The sequence below is a fragment of the Microtus pennsylvanicus genome, chromosome 3, assembly GCF_037038515.1.
Source record: "Microtus pennsylvanicus isolate mMicPen1 chromosome 3, mMicPen1.hap1, whole genome shotgun sequence".
Taxonomy (NCBI): domain Eukaryota; kingdom Metazoa; phylum Chordata; class Mammalia; order Rodentia; family Cricetidae; genus Microtus; species Microtus pennsylvanicus.
Window position 1 is genome coordinate 16,610,565 of NC_134581.1, and position 17,050 is coordinate 16,627,614.

The 17,050-nt window shown below is 37.6% G+C and overlaps 1 protein-coding gene across 5 annotated transcripts in view; it reads left to right on the forward strand.

Moving 5' to 3' along the window:
* Dock3 (dedicator of cytokinesis 3) overlaps nucleotides 1-17,050 on the forward strand; it is a 364,288-nt gene that overhangs the window by 211,586 nt on the left and 135,652 nt on the right. For all 5 annotated transcript variants that reach the window (XM_075964736.1, XM_075964739.1, XM_075964737.1 and 2 more), the window contains exons 10-12: nucleotides 5,188-5,269; nucleotides 8,695-8,755; nucleotides 9,946-10,093. In XM_075964736.1, the coding sequence (XP_075820851.1) occupies nucleotides 5,188-5,269; nucleotides 8,695-8,755; nucleotides 9,946-10,093 (291 nt within the window). The remainder of the gene's footprint in view (nucleotides 1-5,187; nucleotides 5,270-8,694; nucleotides 8,756-9,945; nucleotides 10,094-17,050) is intronic.

Sequence of the window (17,050 nt, forward strand, 5' to 3'; positions counted from 1 at the left end):
GGTTTTCTAGGGTATCATTCACTGATTTATTCAATTCTTCAAACTTTCTGTTATATTTCTCATCCATTTCTATAAGGGCGTTTTTTACATGCTGTTTAAGGGCGTCAATCACTTTCATGAAGTCAATCTTTTCTCCTTCTTGATTAAGGTGTTCATGTCCTTCCGTTGTGAGGTCGCTGGTTTATGGTGGCTTCATGTTGCTTTTCAGTTTGTTGGGCGAATTCTTGCCTTGGCGTCTGCCCATCTCTTCTTCCAAATACTCCCTTATGGATCTTCTTTTACCAGATCAGGTCTCCTTGCCTACCCAACGCGGCCTCCCATATGTTGGCTCTCCTGGCACCAAGGGATCAGGTCTCCATGCCCAACCCTGGCTCGTCCCAACGCTGGTTCTCCCCAATGCTGGTTCTCCTGGGGCCGAGAGATCAGGCCTCCGTGCTGGTTGGGCAGCTCGCAAACAAAGCGCCTACCCTGCTTGGTGCAGGCAGGCCACAGAAACAAAGGAACTGCATCCCGCCTGGGCGCCCCGAGGACTGGGACCCAGCGCCCAATGCCACGCGCCGAGTGAGGGCGGTGGGGCCCAAGTGGGGAGGGCTCTGGACGGAAGCTGGGTGGGCCAGGAAGAAAGAGGCAGTAACCAGGGAATAGAGGTCCTGCAGAGAGCCCAAGAAAGACAAGAGGCCAAGGGACCCCCGAGATCCCCGTCCCCGGCTGGCGCCGCGGGCCAGATACTCACCCCAACGCTGGTTCTCCTAGGGCCAACAGATCAGGCCTCCGTGCTGGTTGGGCAGCTCGCAAACAAAGCGCCTACCCTGCTTGGTGCAGGCAGGCCACAGAAACAAAGGCACTGGAGCCCGCCCGGGCGCCCCGAGGACTGGGACCCAGCGCCCAATGCCACGGGCCAAAAGAGGGCAGGGGGGCAGGGGGGGCGAAGTGGGGGGGGGGGCTTTGGACGGAAGCTGGGTGTGCCAGGAAGAAAGAGGCAGTACCCAGGGAATAGAGGTCCTGCAGAGAGCCCAAGAAAGACAGGAGGCCAAGGGACTCCCGAAATCCCTGTCCCCGGCTTGCGCCGCGGGCCAGATACTCACCCCAACGCTGGTTCTCCTAGGGCCGAGAGATCAGGCCTCCGTGCTGGTTGGGCAGCTCGCAAACAAAGCGCCTACCCTGCTTGGTGCAGGCAGGCCACAGAAACAAAGGAACTGCATCCCGCCTGGGCGCCCCGAAGACTGGGACCCAGCGCCCAATGCCACGCACCGAGAGAGGGCGGTGGGGCCCAAGTGGGGAGGGCTCTGGACGGAAGCTGGGTGGGCCAGGAAGAAAGAGGCAGTAACCAGGGAATAGAGGTCCTGCAGAGAGCCCAAGAAAGACAGGAGGCCAAGGGACCCCCGAGATCCCCGTTCTCGGCTGGCGCCGCGGGCCAGATACTCACCCCAACGCTGGTTCTTCTTTTCCCATTTTGTAGGGTGTCATTTTGTCATATTCTCTTTGTCCTTTGCCTTACAGAGAAGCATTTCCGTTTCAGGAAGTCCTGCTTACTGTTTGTTGCTCTCAGTGTCTGTTCTACTGGTGTTATATTTAGGAAGTGGTCTCCTGTTCCAATGTGTTCAAGGCTACTTCCCACTTTCTCTTCTTTCAGGTTCAGTATAACTGGTTTTATGTTGAGGTCCTTGATCCATTTGGACTTGAGTTTTGTGCATGATCTATTTTCATTCTTTCACATGTTGATACCCACTTATGCCAGCACTATGTGTTAAGTAGGTTTTATTTTTTTATGTTGTACCATTTTGGCTTCTTTATCAAAAAACCAGGTATTCATAGGTGTATGGATTAATATCAGGCTCTTCAGTTTGATTCCATTGTTCCACGTGTCTGTTTTTATACCAATACTAAGCTGTTTTTGTTACTATAGCTCTATAGTAGAGTTTGAAGTCAGGGATTGTGATGCCTGCAGAATTTCCTCTATTGTACAGGATTGTTTTGGCCATACGGGGTGTTTTGCTTTTCTGTATGAAATTGAGTATTGTTCTTTCGAGTTCTGTGAAGAATTTTGCTGGGCATTGCATTGAATCTGTTGATTGCTTTTGGTAAGATTGCAGTTTTTACTATGTTAATTCACCTACCCCAGAGTTTGGGAGATTTTTCCATTTTCTGGTGTCTTTTTTAAATTTCTTTCTTCAAGATTTAAAGTTCTTATCATACAGGCTTTCCACTTGTTTGGTTAGAGTTACTTTAAGATATTTTATGTTATTTGTAGCTATCGTGAAGGGTGTTATTTCTCTGATTTCTTTCTCGGTCTGTTTATCATTTGTATATAGGATGACTACTGATATTTTTGAGTTGATCTTGTATCCTGCCACATTACTGAAGGTGTTTATCATCTGTAGGGGTTCCCTCATCAAATTTTTGGGGTCACTTATATATACTAACATATCATCTGCAAATAGTGATGGTTTGACTTTTCTAATTTGTATCGCTTTGATCTCCTTTTGTTGTCTTATTGCTCTAGCTAGAACTTCAAGTACTATATTGAAGTAATATGGAGTGGACAGCCTTTTCATGTTCCTAATTTTAGTGGAATTGCTTTGAGTTTCTCTCCATTTAATTTGACGTTGGCTATTGGCTTTCTGTAAATTGCTTTTATTATATTTAGTTATGTTCCTTGTGTCCCTGATATCTCCAGGACCTTTATCATGAAGGGATGTTGAATTTTGTTGAAGGCATTTTTAGCATCTAATGAGATGATCATGTGGGGTTTTTTTCTTTGTTTATATGGTAGATTGCATTGGCAGAGTTTCATATATCTCTGCAGGGTTAGTGGATGATTTTTTTAATGTATTCGTGGATTCTGTTTGCCTGTATTTTATTGAGTATTTTTGCATCTATGTTCATGAGGGAGATTGATCTGTAGTTCCCTTTTTCTATTGCATCTTTGTATGGTTATGGTATCAAGGTAACTGTAGCTTCATAAAATGAATTTGGCAATGTTCCTTCTGTTTCTATTATGTGGAACAGTTTGAAGAGTATTGGAATTAGATCTTCTTTAAAATTCTGGTAGAATTTTGCTCTGAAACCATCTGGCCCTGGACTGTTTTTGGTTGGAAGACTTTTTATGACTGCTTCTATTTCCGTAAGTGTTATATGTCTATTTAAATTATTTATCTGTCTTGATTTAATTTTGGTATATGGATATTTTCTTAATAAGTCCAGACCACAAAGTGTTTTTGGTTATATTATGTTGAATATGAAAACACAAATTACAACAAGATACAAGAATTGTAATAATTTGAGGCCTCCAATTGTTTTTGCTTTTTTATGTTGAATATGAGAACACAAATTTCAACACGAAATTTGTTTTATTTATTTTATCCTGTATTTCTTTATTTTATCCTGTATTTTGCCTTTATTTTCTTGTTATTTTATAGTTTGGCCTTATTTAAGTATGTGATTCATTCAAGTTAATTGTTGTAGATAGGAATCAAGGTCCTCTGAAAAAACAGCAAGTGCCATTAACCACTGAAGTACCCGTCCAGCTCCATGCTTATCTCTCTGAATTACCTTGATGACTTGTTTGTTTGTTGGTTGGTTGGTTTTTTGAGACAGGGTTTCTCTGTAGCTTTGGAGCCTATCCTAGAACTAGCTCTTGTAGACCAGGCTGGCCTCGAACTCTCACAGAGATCCACCTGCTTCTGTGTCCCGAGTGCTGGGATTAAAGGCATGCACTACCACCACTCAACTTTTACCTCGATATTTTTATTGAAAGTAATTTGACTTTACCCATGTGATTTATTTTCTCATTTAAGAAAGACCTTCCTTATCTCCATGCAACTAAAAGTACATCGCTTCTGTTTTATACCATGCCTTTCAGAGTTACAGATTTGTTGTTTGAACTTCCTCATTCTTCTCACACAGCTGTTCTTCTCTACCATTTTACTGAGGCAGCTCTCCCAGACTCATCTTGCTATTCTAAATTTTGTCCTTAGCTAAGGTGATTCTCTATGGCCTTGACTGAAACAGTATCCCATTGTACTTTTCTTCTGTGTTGTTGTTTGTCCCTATGTTTCTCTGTTGTTAGTTTTTCTTTTGCCTATTTCTTAAATCTCAGTACCTTTAGGATTCTGATCAAAGCTTCTTCTCGTTCTATATGAATTCCATTCTTAATCTCATTTACTCCTTCAAATGAAGAATCTTAACTTTATATCTGACCTAAATCTTTTGAGATTTGGTTATGTACATCTCACTATCTACAAGGACTAAAAAGTATCTTGTATATATCTTGTTCACATTTGTATTCCCATGTTTGTTCAGCACATAGAGCATCCCAGAAAATTCTATTTACTTGGTGAACAAATCAATATATAAAAAGCTAGGATGCATCTTATTATTCTAAGTGTAATATTTTCATACCATTCTTTTGTTAATCTCAAAGACATTTAATGAGTGTAACTGGGCATATAAAGAACATTTCCTTTATGATAACATAGATTTTTCACTGTGGCTTAGTGTTACTGTTACAGTTGGCAAGGAGCCTGGGGCGGGGGGGGGGGGGGGCAGGAAGGAGATGTTGAGCTGGGATGGGAAGATTAGAGAGCAAGGGAATATTTTTCCGAATATTTCAAATACTGTTTCTGATGTGTTTTAGTCTGTAATTTCTTACAAGAATGGTCTGTATGAATTGAGAATAAAATATTTAGTGTCTGTTAAATTCTCATTCCAGCAAGAAGGAAAATTCTTATAAAGACTTTGGTAAAGTTTGAAAAACAGTATATAGTAGTTAAAGTCCTCAGATAATTCCCTGGAGTTATATATGTAGAAAGATATAAACTGAATAACTTCCTTTAGGTCTAGTATTATACATATTTTTACAATTATCTGTTCATATTAGAGATTATATTTGCTACAATAGGTGTAGAGTTGGACTCCAACTTCAAGGAGACTTATGGAGGAGTATAAGCTCATTGCTACTTTCAAGGAACTCACACTTGAGAGAGACTAGACACAACCACAACTAATCAATAAACAACAACATATATGCATTGCAAATTGTTTGGCATAACAAGTAAGGTATTTTACCAGTGCATGTGGTTTTAATCCTTGCAATAAGCTGTTTCATAAGCCTTTAGGGATTTTTCTGTATATGCCTTTTTAATTTGTTTCATTACATTTTCTGTCTCTCTCTTTCCTACATTTCAGTGAACGGTTTCTGGTGAGACTGAACAAGAATGGTGGACCAAGGAACCCAGAGAAGATAGAACGAATGTGTGCCCTTTTTACAGTATGTGCAAATACTCTTTCCCCTTCGTGTGCCAACTTTAATCAAGGGCCTGCTGTGTAAATATTGTCACTCTGGAAACAAACATCTATTCTTATCTCCCACCTCCACTGGTGAGAATAGGAATTGATTTATGTTTCCATCAAGTTTTAATGAAATACTTGTAGAGACCTTTAGTTAGCAGTGGTCTTTAATTGAAATTTTATTTAAAATATCAGGTACCTAATGTAGATTTTATATGCTATTTCATATAAAATCTCTGATGTCCAAGGCATCCACCAGACCTATAGTTTAGGAGCCATCTAGTAAGTTCATGTAAACTAACCTGTCCTCTTTATAATACCAAATGGAGGAATTTTTCTACTCTCGTCTGTACTTTACACTTTTCTAAATAACTATGTTATTGCTCTTGGTCTCCACTCATGAAGCCATCATCTCATCTCAGAAGGCTTGGCAAATCTGCTTATTAAAAATTAGATCTTGTAATTCTACAATGCTCTTGTGTTATCAAAATCAACTTTATTTATTTCTACTAAGTAACAACTATCCACCTTTATTTAATTAATTTATTGAAGAAAAACAAGACTATATCACAATTTAAAGCTCTTGGATCCTTGTGAATGCTTTGACCTATTTCAGTGATAGTTAAGATATATCAAATTCATTGGCTAGACATAGTTTGCTTATGTCTGTTACAACTAGCTAGTTAGGAGGCAGATGCTGGAGGATTAGCAAGATGCTAGCAAAAACAAAATAGAGCAAAACAGAAATCCTCATGAGCTTACAAGGTGTTATAGTTCCACAATGTTCTTGGCCTTGCATGTGGCCCATGACTGGTAGGTGGAGAGCTATCTTAAAGTTGATTTGATGCCTCTTAAGGGAAAATAGTATTTATTTGAAGATCTAAAATGTGACTTTATTGGAGAGCTAAAATTATGTTTCTTCACCTGACTTCAGATCATTTACTACAATTTAATCTGTCAAAATGTCAGATGATGGTACTACAGAATAAGAAACGGCTCTCAGTGGAATAGCTCTCACTGAAAATGTTCTCTATGTAGAAAAGAATGCTTCAGCTGTATAGGAAGGCTTTCAAACCTAGCTAAGCTCAAATAATATTTTGTCCATGACTGAGCTCATCATTGAAACCTCGGGAGGTAATGTAAGAAGAAAGAATAGGAAAAGCAACCCCGTGGCAATTATTGAGGGAATTAAATTAAAATGGCTAATCTAGAAAGAACAGTGTACTCTATTCAACACCAAACAGAAGAAAGAATCGAGATTACAGGAAAGGGGATTTATGTGAGCAGAGAGCTTTGAAGTGAGAGTGCCTGACCAATGTTATTTCTAAAGCAGAAAGAGGATGTCTTAGTTAGAAAGAGGCTTTTCTAGATTTTGATATCCTCCTTATTTTCTACTAAAACAAGAGAGATTGTTAGTGACTGTTGTTTAGATTTGAAAGAGCTAAGTGTATAAGTAAGCTATTGAATTCTTAGATATGAATGCTCTTAAAAATAAACTTAATTATGAAGACGTTTGAATGTAATTATAGTAAGTCAAAATTTTATTTAGCACTTTATTTATATATCTGAGTCCAGAGGCCAAAGCTGAAGCATCACCTGTGTAAATAAAAGTGTGTGTAATACTCATGGTGTGCCCCTCTCTGCCACAGTGGGAAGGCACAAGCTGTTAGTGTGCTACTAGGTGGTTCCCTTTGTACTACAGCCCTGGACTTTTTAAAGTTTCCCAGCTTTATTGGAGGAGTATCTACAAGGTTTTAAATAATAATTCTTATAAATTCCTTGAGAATTTTGTACATTTTTTTTAATCATACTCATCCCCTTTCTTGAACTCCTCCATATTCATGCCCTTTCCATCCTCTCCCAACTTTGTTCCTCATTTAAAAAATTGAGTCCAATTTGTACTGCCTAATATACTCTTGGTTATGCGGCAGTCCACTGGAGCACTGTTGATAATGATGCTAGACATTTTGAAGTGCAGGTGAACTAACACTAGTTTAGCTATGTAGATGGAACTATATTATTTGAAAATGTACCAAACCTTCAGGAAATATATAAACTTTAAGAATGAGCATAAAATACTTGAAAAATTTTTTTCAATTTCTATTATTTATTGTATATCCTTTTTTTGTCTTTCCAAGGCAGGATTTTTATGTGTAACAGTCCTGGCTAACTTGAAACTCACTCTATAGACCAAACTGGCCTCAAACTCATAGAGATCTATTTGCCTCTCCTCTGCCTCCCAAGTGCTGGGATTAAACGCATGCACCACCACCACTTGGCTATTGTATAACTTATTACAGTGTTAACTTGAAAATATTTAAAATTTCATTTTTATTTTTATTAAACTTCTTTTAGATTTATATTATGTGTGTGGGTGTTTTTCACAATACATATGTGAACCATGTGCGAGCCTAGTGCCTGTGGAGATTAGAAGAAAGCATTCGATTCCCTGGAACTGGAGTTTCTTATGTTTGTAAGTCACTGTGTAGATGCTGGGAACTTAACTCTGTTCTTTCAAAGAACAGCGTTCTCAACCACAAATTCCACTGTGATTTTGTATGGTTTGAACCTGTGCAGGTTTTGTAGGTATTGTTGTAGTCTTTGTCAGTTCTATTTTGTTTAGAAAATACTGTTTCCTTGGAGTCATCTACCATGCCTGGCTCTTACAATCTTTCCTTCTTTTCTTTGGCGTAGATCCCTGAGCCTTGAGGTGAAGGGCTTGATGTCCCAGTTAGGACTGAGTCCTCCAAAGTATCTCATTCTTTGCATACTGTCCAGTTGTGGGTCTCTGTGTCAGTTCCCATCTTCTGCAAGAAGAAACTTCTCTGATGAGGGTTGAGAAAGGCATTGATCTATGGGCATAGCAGTATGTCATTAGGAATAATTTTATTGCTGGGTTCCTTTAGTAGAATAATAGTAATAGGTTTTCCCCCTAGAATCCACGACTTTTCTAGTCTCAAGTTCCTGGTCATTTGAACACTGGTGTGAAATCTATCTCATGAAATGTGTCCTAAATTCAATCATAAAGTAGTTTATTACTCCTAACATTTGTACCAATTTATCTTGCAGGCAGCTTGCTGTTTTACATCATAGGTTTTGTACTTGGTTGATATTGGTGATTACTTTTTTCCTCCAGCATCATGAGGTAGTCAATAGGGGTTAAACGTCTAGCTGAGCACCAGTTCAGGCTTTCATTGTTGAATGACAAAGTAGTATTTTCAGTAATAGGGCCTCTCCACTGTATAAATCTTATTGTATATATTAAATGTTATGTTCTCTAATCTCCCTTCTCCCCCTTTAATATATATTAAAAAGAAACTGCTATGAAGTTCAAATGAAATGAAATTTATCATCATTTTCTGTGCATTATTTGCCTAGATTTATTTATTCTTTTTCTTTTCTTAGGATCTGAGCAGCAAAGACATGAAGAGAGATTTATACATAGTGGCCCATGTGATCCGAATAGGTATTGTTCACTTTAGCTGTTCTCATGATTAATACTGGTCAAGCTTAGGAAAAGTATACATCTGAACTTTATCAGGATTAGAGTCTAGCCTCTTTTTTTGGTTTGCTGTGGTTTGCTTTGCTTTGCCTTTAATCTCAGCTGCTGCAGTAGCTGGGTTTGATGCAAATAAATACATGTTTTCCCCATTTCCAATCTTCTGTTCCCTCTTTGAATTCAGGCCCAAATTTTGTATTTTAAGTGGTCTGATTTTTTTTTAATATCCTTCCTGTAACATTGCCTGCTTCTGTATGGGTTTTTTTCCTCCAGAGTTCTTAGAGTTAGTAGAATGCCAATTGAACAAGTGTTACATGCCCCTTGCTTTAGTTTCTTTCCGAAACTATGCAATCGTGCCATTTCCAACAAAATTAATGTTGCCATTGCAGAAGATAAGTAGCTTCTCATTTCTACTCAAACTGAGATGAAAGAAAGTGACCTTGCACTGCTGTTCCATTGTTTTATTGGCCATACATATTTCAGGTTTGGATGATAGAACTAAGTCTTCTTTCTTAGTTTAAATTCTAGAATATAGTATATAATTTTGTCAAAAATATGTTTAATCCTTTGATAATATAACAGCTATTTTGCCTTTCTTCATAAAGCATCTGTTGAAATCACATTTTTTGCAAGAGCTTTATCACTGTTGGCACAGCCTTGCTCTCTCTGAGGAATAAGCAGCAATCCATAGCTCGTGATTTCTCTCACTCCCACAATGGTTCATCAGCATCTCTGGCATTAGAATTTGGTTAGAGGAAGAACTTCTAGTTGAGAACCTTTATACCTATGAATATATGGTTTATAAGAGCAGCTAAAAATACTGAACTTTTATTAGTAGTATAGCCATCAAGTTTAAATCTTATCAGTTCACTGACTTTTTTTTAAAGAAATTCATCAAGTCATTCTTATTTTCATTTGATTAATAAATGTACTGTTGGGATTAATTGACCAAATGTGACACAGAAAAAAGACTTTGGCCAGAAGCTGATTTGGTGTTCTTCCTTACAGATATCCTTAGATGACTCACTTTAGCTCTTTATTCGTCTTTGGGAATCTTTTAGGACCTGTAGCTCTGGTGTCACTGGCTGATAATTAGAAGGTACTAGAGAAGAGTGTTGGCGTTCTCTGCCTAATTGGTGTTTTCTGCGATCCCCAAGGTCGAATGCTCCTGAATGACTCCAAAAAGGGTCCTGCTCACCTGCACTACAGGCGGCCGTATGGCTGTGCGGTTCTAAGCATTTTGGATGTTCTACAGTCACTTACAGAATTAAAAGAAGAAAAAGATTTTGTTCTTAAAGTTTACACGTGAGTAATAATACATGTCAGGAATAATGATAGTTTTGTAGCATGCCCTGAGAGCAGCGGTTCTCAAGCCTTATCAACATAGAGTAACCATAATTCAGTATAAGGAGGGTTAGTGGAAATGCAGATATTGATCTAAGGCTTTAAGTCTCAGGCATTTTTATTTTTAATAAATTTCATAGGTACTAAAACATCTGAATTTGGAGCCTTCTAAGGTAAAGTAAAGTCTGGTAGTAGACATTTCTTGTTCATACCTATAATAGTCATTTTCTCTGTAGAATAAGCCAATTTGATATTTTCAGAAAAACTAACAATATAATTTCTCATTTATCCTAAATACAAAATTCTATATTTAGTATATATCCAACAATTACTGCTGCTAAGCTAGCCAAGAATGCAGTTTACTTAAAAGAATTATGAGTCAGGTTATAATGTATTGAAGAAAAGCCAAAAGTTTTGAGGATCCAAGATCTTGTTCTTTTCTGCTACCACATATGGCATGGCATGGAGCTATTTTTGGTATTCTTCAACCAGGGGATATGCCTTATAGATTCATTCCATCTCCTCATGGCCCTTACTCAACAGTAGTAAAGAGAAAAGGAATTAAAAAGGGAAACTAGAACATGGATGTATAATCTCCCTTTGCTTATGGGGAATCCAGAAATATATAGAGTTCGTAAAAATGATTAGTGGTGAATTTAGCAAGCTTTTGCTTTTTTAATAATAAGGAAGTTTTTGAGACAGTCAGTAATCCCAGCTGGCCTAGAACTCACTGTGTGTCGCGTGCTGGCCTCTAGCTCATAATGATCCTCCTGTTTAAGCTTCCTGTACTCTGGGACTGCAATCATGAGTGACCGTGCCCAGCTTTAATGAGTTTTTAAAATAAGTGTGTATATGATAAAAGTTAATATTTATCTTATTTTATATGTATTAATGTTTTATCTAAGTGTATATAAGTATACCATAGTATGCCTGAGTGTTTCCAGAAGTCAGGAGAGGTCTTTGAAGCCCCTGAAATTGAAGTTATGAATGTTTGTAAGCCACCATATGGGTGCTGAGAATCAAACCCAGGTCCTCTGCAAGAATACCCAGTGCTCTTAACTGAAAGCCTTATTTCTGATAATTTTCTAAAGAAACAAGTTCTCTGTTAACTTTAACATAGTATCATTTTCCCAAATTAAGTCAAATACTGTCAATCATTTTGTTAATATAGTTTTACCATAATATTGTATTATATTTTCCTGCATTATGTGTTCTGTCAGGCTCCGATATGGAATTAATTCAATTTATAATTACACTTAACTCAGGACTTTCTTTAATAAAGTACATTTAATGAATTTCAAAATAAAAGTCCAAACATATTTATTAAATATTTTTCTTCACCTTTGTTTGATTAAGTTGTGGAATTGATGAGGTGAAAATATTTCTTGAAGTAGTAGTCATTTACAACAAAAGATTATCTTGCTTCCTCCTTAGTGCATGAGTCAGGGTTTCTAAAAATACTGAGTTTCTTTGGGATGAGTGGTAGAACCTACTTCTTCATATGCTTTCCTTTCAAAAGGAGTAAACAGAAATCCAAGATCATAGTTCTCATCATCTTACTCCATTATATTCTATCCAATGGCAAAGGGATGAAGGATAGTACAAAAGATGGTATATCTGTGTGTAGCAGCTAGTCCTTGCTTTAGTGCAAAATCTCATTGCAGATAAGGAACTTCTTGCACTGCTTCAGTTCCGAAATCTTGCTAGGCATCTTATTTGCCTAATTGCCTCTAAAACAACAGCTTTTAGTACCAGTGTTCCACTTGCAAGAAGTGGGATCCATGCATAGTATTTTCTTAGCTCCTTCCTACAGGCTGTGTCAGTTCAAATTGCCAAAGAAAGTTAGTGTTTATAGAAAGGAAGAGCTGTTTTTCCTTTGGAAGGAGTGACAAAGTTTAAATGTAAGATGACTTTTCTACTTGACTAGGCTACAAGACTTTCAAACAAATTTTCAAATGTAGGTTTGTGAAGTTGATTTTTTTCATGCAGTTTGGACTTCTTCCAGGATTAGTAACTTAAATCCATAGCATCTCATTGAACCCAACTGTCAGAAGCCGTATTTTTCAGTACCTTTCAGGTGATGTGTTTGTCGGTTCAATTAAATTGTAAACCTTAATACTATTAGTTTCTACTAATAGTGCTTTAACTTTTGCTAGGAAAGAATTTTCTAAGTATGAAAGCCTGTCCTACAGACTTAACCACTAATTGATTCCAGTACCACAACTCTCCCAAAAATAAAGTTTGGCTATATAGATGATTAACTTTATTTAGTTATTACACAATGTATACATGTATGGATATGTTACACAGAACCCCATTAATACATGTAATTTTTATGTTTTATGTATCTTACATATTTTTTGTAAAGACAATAGTCTTGGAGTTTGTATTGCTGTGAAGAGACACCATTATCAGGGGTACTCTTTTTTTTTTCCATTTGTTTTTATTCCCAATTCAAATGGGCAGGGGAAGAAGTAACAAAAGACTTTATTAACATGCTACAAAGGATGTTAACTCAGTTAACCACTTTACATTTTGAGACATCAAATCATTAGCATTTTGTTGTTTAGGCAGTTGTAGTTTAGGTAGTGAAACTGCCTTAGACCAGTGTCCTGGACACAGTCTCTCCCCAGGTAACCTCATAGCTACAACAGAAGGAGCAGAAATACATTTGCATATCTTGACCACCTATCAGAACTAAATGAACCTACTTGTTTTTTTTTTAATTTTTTATTGAGAAAAAAAAAGTTTCCACCTCCTCCCATTTCCCTCCCCCTCCTCCCGCTCTTCTCCCCCTCTCTCCACTCCTCTCCCCCTCCCTCTCCAGTCCAAAGAGCAGTCAGGGTTCCCTGCCCTGTGGAAAGTCCAAGGTTCTCCCCCCTCCGTCCATGTCTAGGAAGGTGAACATCCAAACTGGCTAGGTTCCCACAAAGCCAGAACATGAAGTAGGATCAAAACCCCATGCCATTGTCCTTATAAAGGAAAATATTTAGTTGGAGTGGCTCACTTATAGTTCAGAGGTTTAGTCCATTTTCATCATGGCAGGAAGCAAGGCAGCATGCACACAGATGTGGTGCCAGAGCTAGAATATTCCCATCTTGATCCAAAGGCAATAGGAAGTGAACATGTTATCTGGGGAAAAGGCAGAGACAGTGTACTGGGTATCACCTCTGCTTCCATTTCTCCACTATTAAAGAAAACCACATATTTACTTTCTCTACAGGAACACCTACAGTAACTCTAGGTGTGAGTTACTGATAGACATGGTTGTAATTATATTCATATTTCATATAGTCTGTAGTGAAATACATAATGAAGTTCTCATTGCATTGACTTATATGCACATAATGTTTACCTAAAGTCAACTTACTAGAAACAGAAAGAATACTAAAACAGTGCAAAGATTATTTTGTATCTCTTAACAGAGAAGATAATCTGTATGGAGAGAATCTGATATTTAAGAAGATATGAATAAGTTTGATATAACAAATAATAGTAGCATCATCAGACATACACTATGGCCTTTGTTATCTTTCTTTTACAGAAAGAAAAGGAACAGATGAAGGAACTGAGAGTTTTTATATTAAAAAAACCTGAATAATATGTAAAATAGTTTAAATTTTTCATAAAAAGTTTATTTCAAGGCTTGGGATGTAGCTTAGTTGATAGGGTGTGTGTCTTTCATGCATAAGGACTTGGGTTTAATTCCCACCTCCACAATATAAGTGGGGAGATAATCTTCCATGTATCTTCTATCAGGTACTCCTAAGGAACTTGTTTAGATGCGTGCACTGAGCCTCTCAATCTGCCAGACCAAAGCAAAGCCTAGATGCCTCCCGTAATCTTTTTACCCTTACTTCCAACCTTTCTCCATGTTCTTGTATGCCCCTTGTTATCCTAGAAGTACACGAATTTATACTGATTCATTTCTAATACACACACACATATATATGTAATTTCCCTCTTATTTATGCTTCTGCTTATCTCCCTGTACTATAATGACAGAATACAGCTCAAGGATGGAAATTGCATTAATTATGTTCATGTATAGTTTCCTCGTGTGATAGATGTGCTTCCAAAAGAAGAATTTAAACTGAAATTCTACAAACTATTGTATTTTTTTTATAGTGAGACTACCTATACGTTTAAAAATAGGTTATAAGTATTATTTCATAGAGATATTGTTGATACTGTTTTATCCTTTATGATCTTGACTTAATTACTTAAGTTCTCTGAGCCTCCATTTATGACTTTTAAAATAGAACTAATGTTTTTCTGCCTCATACAATTCTGTATATCTTCATGTTTCAGTATATTCATGTTGCTTAAGATGATGCCTATTCTCACAGAATTGAGGTTTTGTGATTTTAATTTCCTAAAACAATTAGTCGAAATGGTTTTGGTTTCTCTTTTTCAAAGAGAAACATATTCGTGGGACCTGTATTTGAAAATACACTCCAGATGCTTCAGCATTAGGTTGTTTGTTTGTTTGGTGCATGCGGATGTGAAGACCAGAGTTTGACCTTAGTGTTATTTTTTGGAGAGCCCTTTACCTTGTTTTGAGGTAGGGTTTCTCACTGGGATTTAGGCTCACTGATGGGCTAAGCTGACTAGTTGATGAACCCCTTTCTTTGCCTCCCCAGAACTAAGATTACAAGTGTAAGGATTCACACCACACCTGGCTTTTTATGTTGATTCAGGGATTGAATTTGGGACTTCACTGGCTTAGCTATCTCCTCAGCCTAGATTTGATGTTGTGTTTTGTTTGCTTTGGTTTCTAGACAGGGTTTCTCTGTAACTTTGGAGCCTGTCCTGGAACTAGCTCTTGTAGACCAAGCTGGCCTTAAACTCACAAAGATCCACCTGCCTCTGCCTCCCTAATTCTGGGCTTAAAAGCATGCATTACCACTGCCCAGCCTAGATTTGATGTTTGATTGCCTACTATTTTCCTGGCTCTCATAGATGTTTGAAATTATTGTATCTTGATCAAAGTAATCATGGGAGGTGTATATTATTGTTGCCATTTTTATAGATGACTAAATTGATATTAATTGATCATATTGATATTATTGACTAAATTGATATTGATTGGTCATATTAATTGTGAGTTATACAGCAAAAGCTCATAGAGCTAGGATTTGAACCTAACTCTTCATACTCCATTCTCTCAGTACATTTTCTTTTTTCATGTTTCAAGTATACATGTGTTATGTTGGCAAGAAATTGTATTTAGAAGTTCAATGATACATACTCATGAAACAGCTGTGTTACTTTGAGCTTTTATGAGCCTCAATTCTTTCCTTGTAAGGTGGAGATCATGGAATCTGTTTTAGAAGACTAATGAGTAAATCTTCTAAGATAATGCCTATGAAATAACCACCACAGGTGACATTTGACTGTTTTCTACATTCAGACACTTTGGTAAACATTTGGCATGCACTGGTGATCCTCTGAAGTTCCTAGTTCCTTGTCTAGCACAGAAGGCATGCTCTGCTAATGGTAGTTTCTTATGAATTTTAGCTTAGGAGAAAGGGTTTGGTTTGATCATGCACTTCCTGGAAGCCTCTCCACCTGGAACCACCCACATTTCTCATGAAGCATGGCATTAGATATGTGAGAAGAGGGAGATTCTAACATAAACAACAACAAAACCAGCACAATTTATTCCTTATGAGATTTTAAACATATATTTTAGTTGAGACATAGAAATGTGTTTGTGGTCTAAACAGTTCCCATCTGGACAGTAGAGGACAGATATGTCTCATAAGATCTCATCTAAAATCAATTAGATTTGTCAATCTGTATATGATTACTTGGAATTTTTACAGGAATTTGTGGTTTGTTTTGTTTTTATCCTTCTAATTTTCTCTTTCTTCTTTTGCACTAAAGGAAAAGTCATCATGAGCTAATGATCAGTATCGATGATGTTCCTAAATATGTAGGTTACTGCCTATGTTCTAACATAAAATCTTCAACTAATTAAACAAAATTAAGTAGACCCTAGAGATAAATACATAAAATTTTAGTCAGTGTTAAAAGCAATTAAGTCAAGCCTTGACCAGAATTTAATAGTTACAATTAAAAGAGGCAGGGAAAATAAGAATACGGACTTACATCGGGCAGACAATCACCTGTTATAGTGGGAGCGGCTGGGCTGCATCCCCAGCACCCCGGCCGCCTGCTAGCTTATGCCCGAAATAACAACACACAAACTGTATTCATTTAAACACTGCTTGGCCCATTTCTATCTAGCCTCTTCTAGGCTAATTCTCACATATTAATTTAGCCCATTTCTAATCATCTGTGTAGCACTGCTAGGTGCACTTACTGGGAAGATTCTAGCCTACGTCCATCCTGGGTCGAAGCTTCATGGCATGTTCCTCAGAGAGCAGAGCTATCGCCTCTTCCCGGGAGAGGGGAGCATGACATCTCTGAGCTCACTTCCTCTGCCTCCCAGCATTCTGTTCTGTTTATTCCACCCACCTATGTTCTAACCAATGAGGCCAAGCAGTTTCTTTATTACTTAACCAATGACCTTCCTCCATCATTTCCCCTTTTTCTGTTTAAACAAAAAGGAAAGGCTTTAACTTTAACATAGCAAAATTACATATAACAAACAGTTATAAAGCAAGAATTACAGTTACAATATTTACATCTACTTTATCTTTTATCATAACTAAGGAAAACTATAACTATCTATATATTCTTCAACTGCATCAAAGACTCCAGAAGGATATAATATTACCTAAGTAAACAAGTAAGAAACTTCCAAAACTCTAGAAGTGACAGAGACATCTCGCTGCCTGGACAGTCACCCAAAGTTCCTCTGTACCATTGGGGCATCAATCTTCAGCCTTCAGGCCCATAGTATCCAGCAGACATTTCCATGAAGCAGGAAAATTCAAAGTCAGTTCAGTC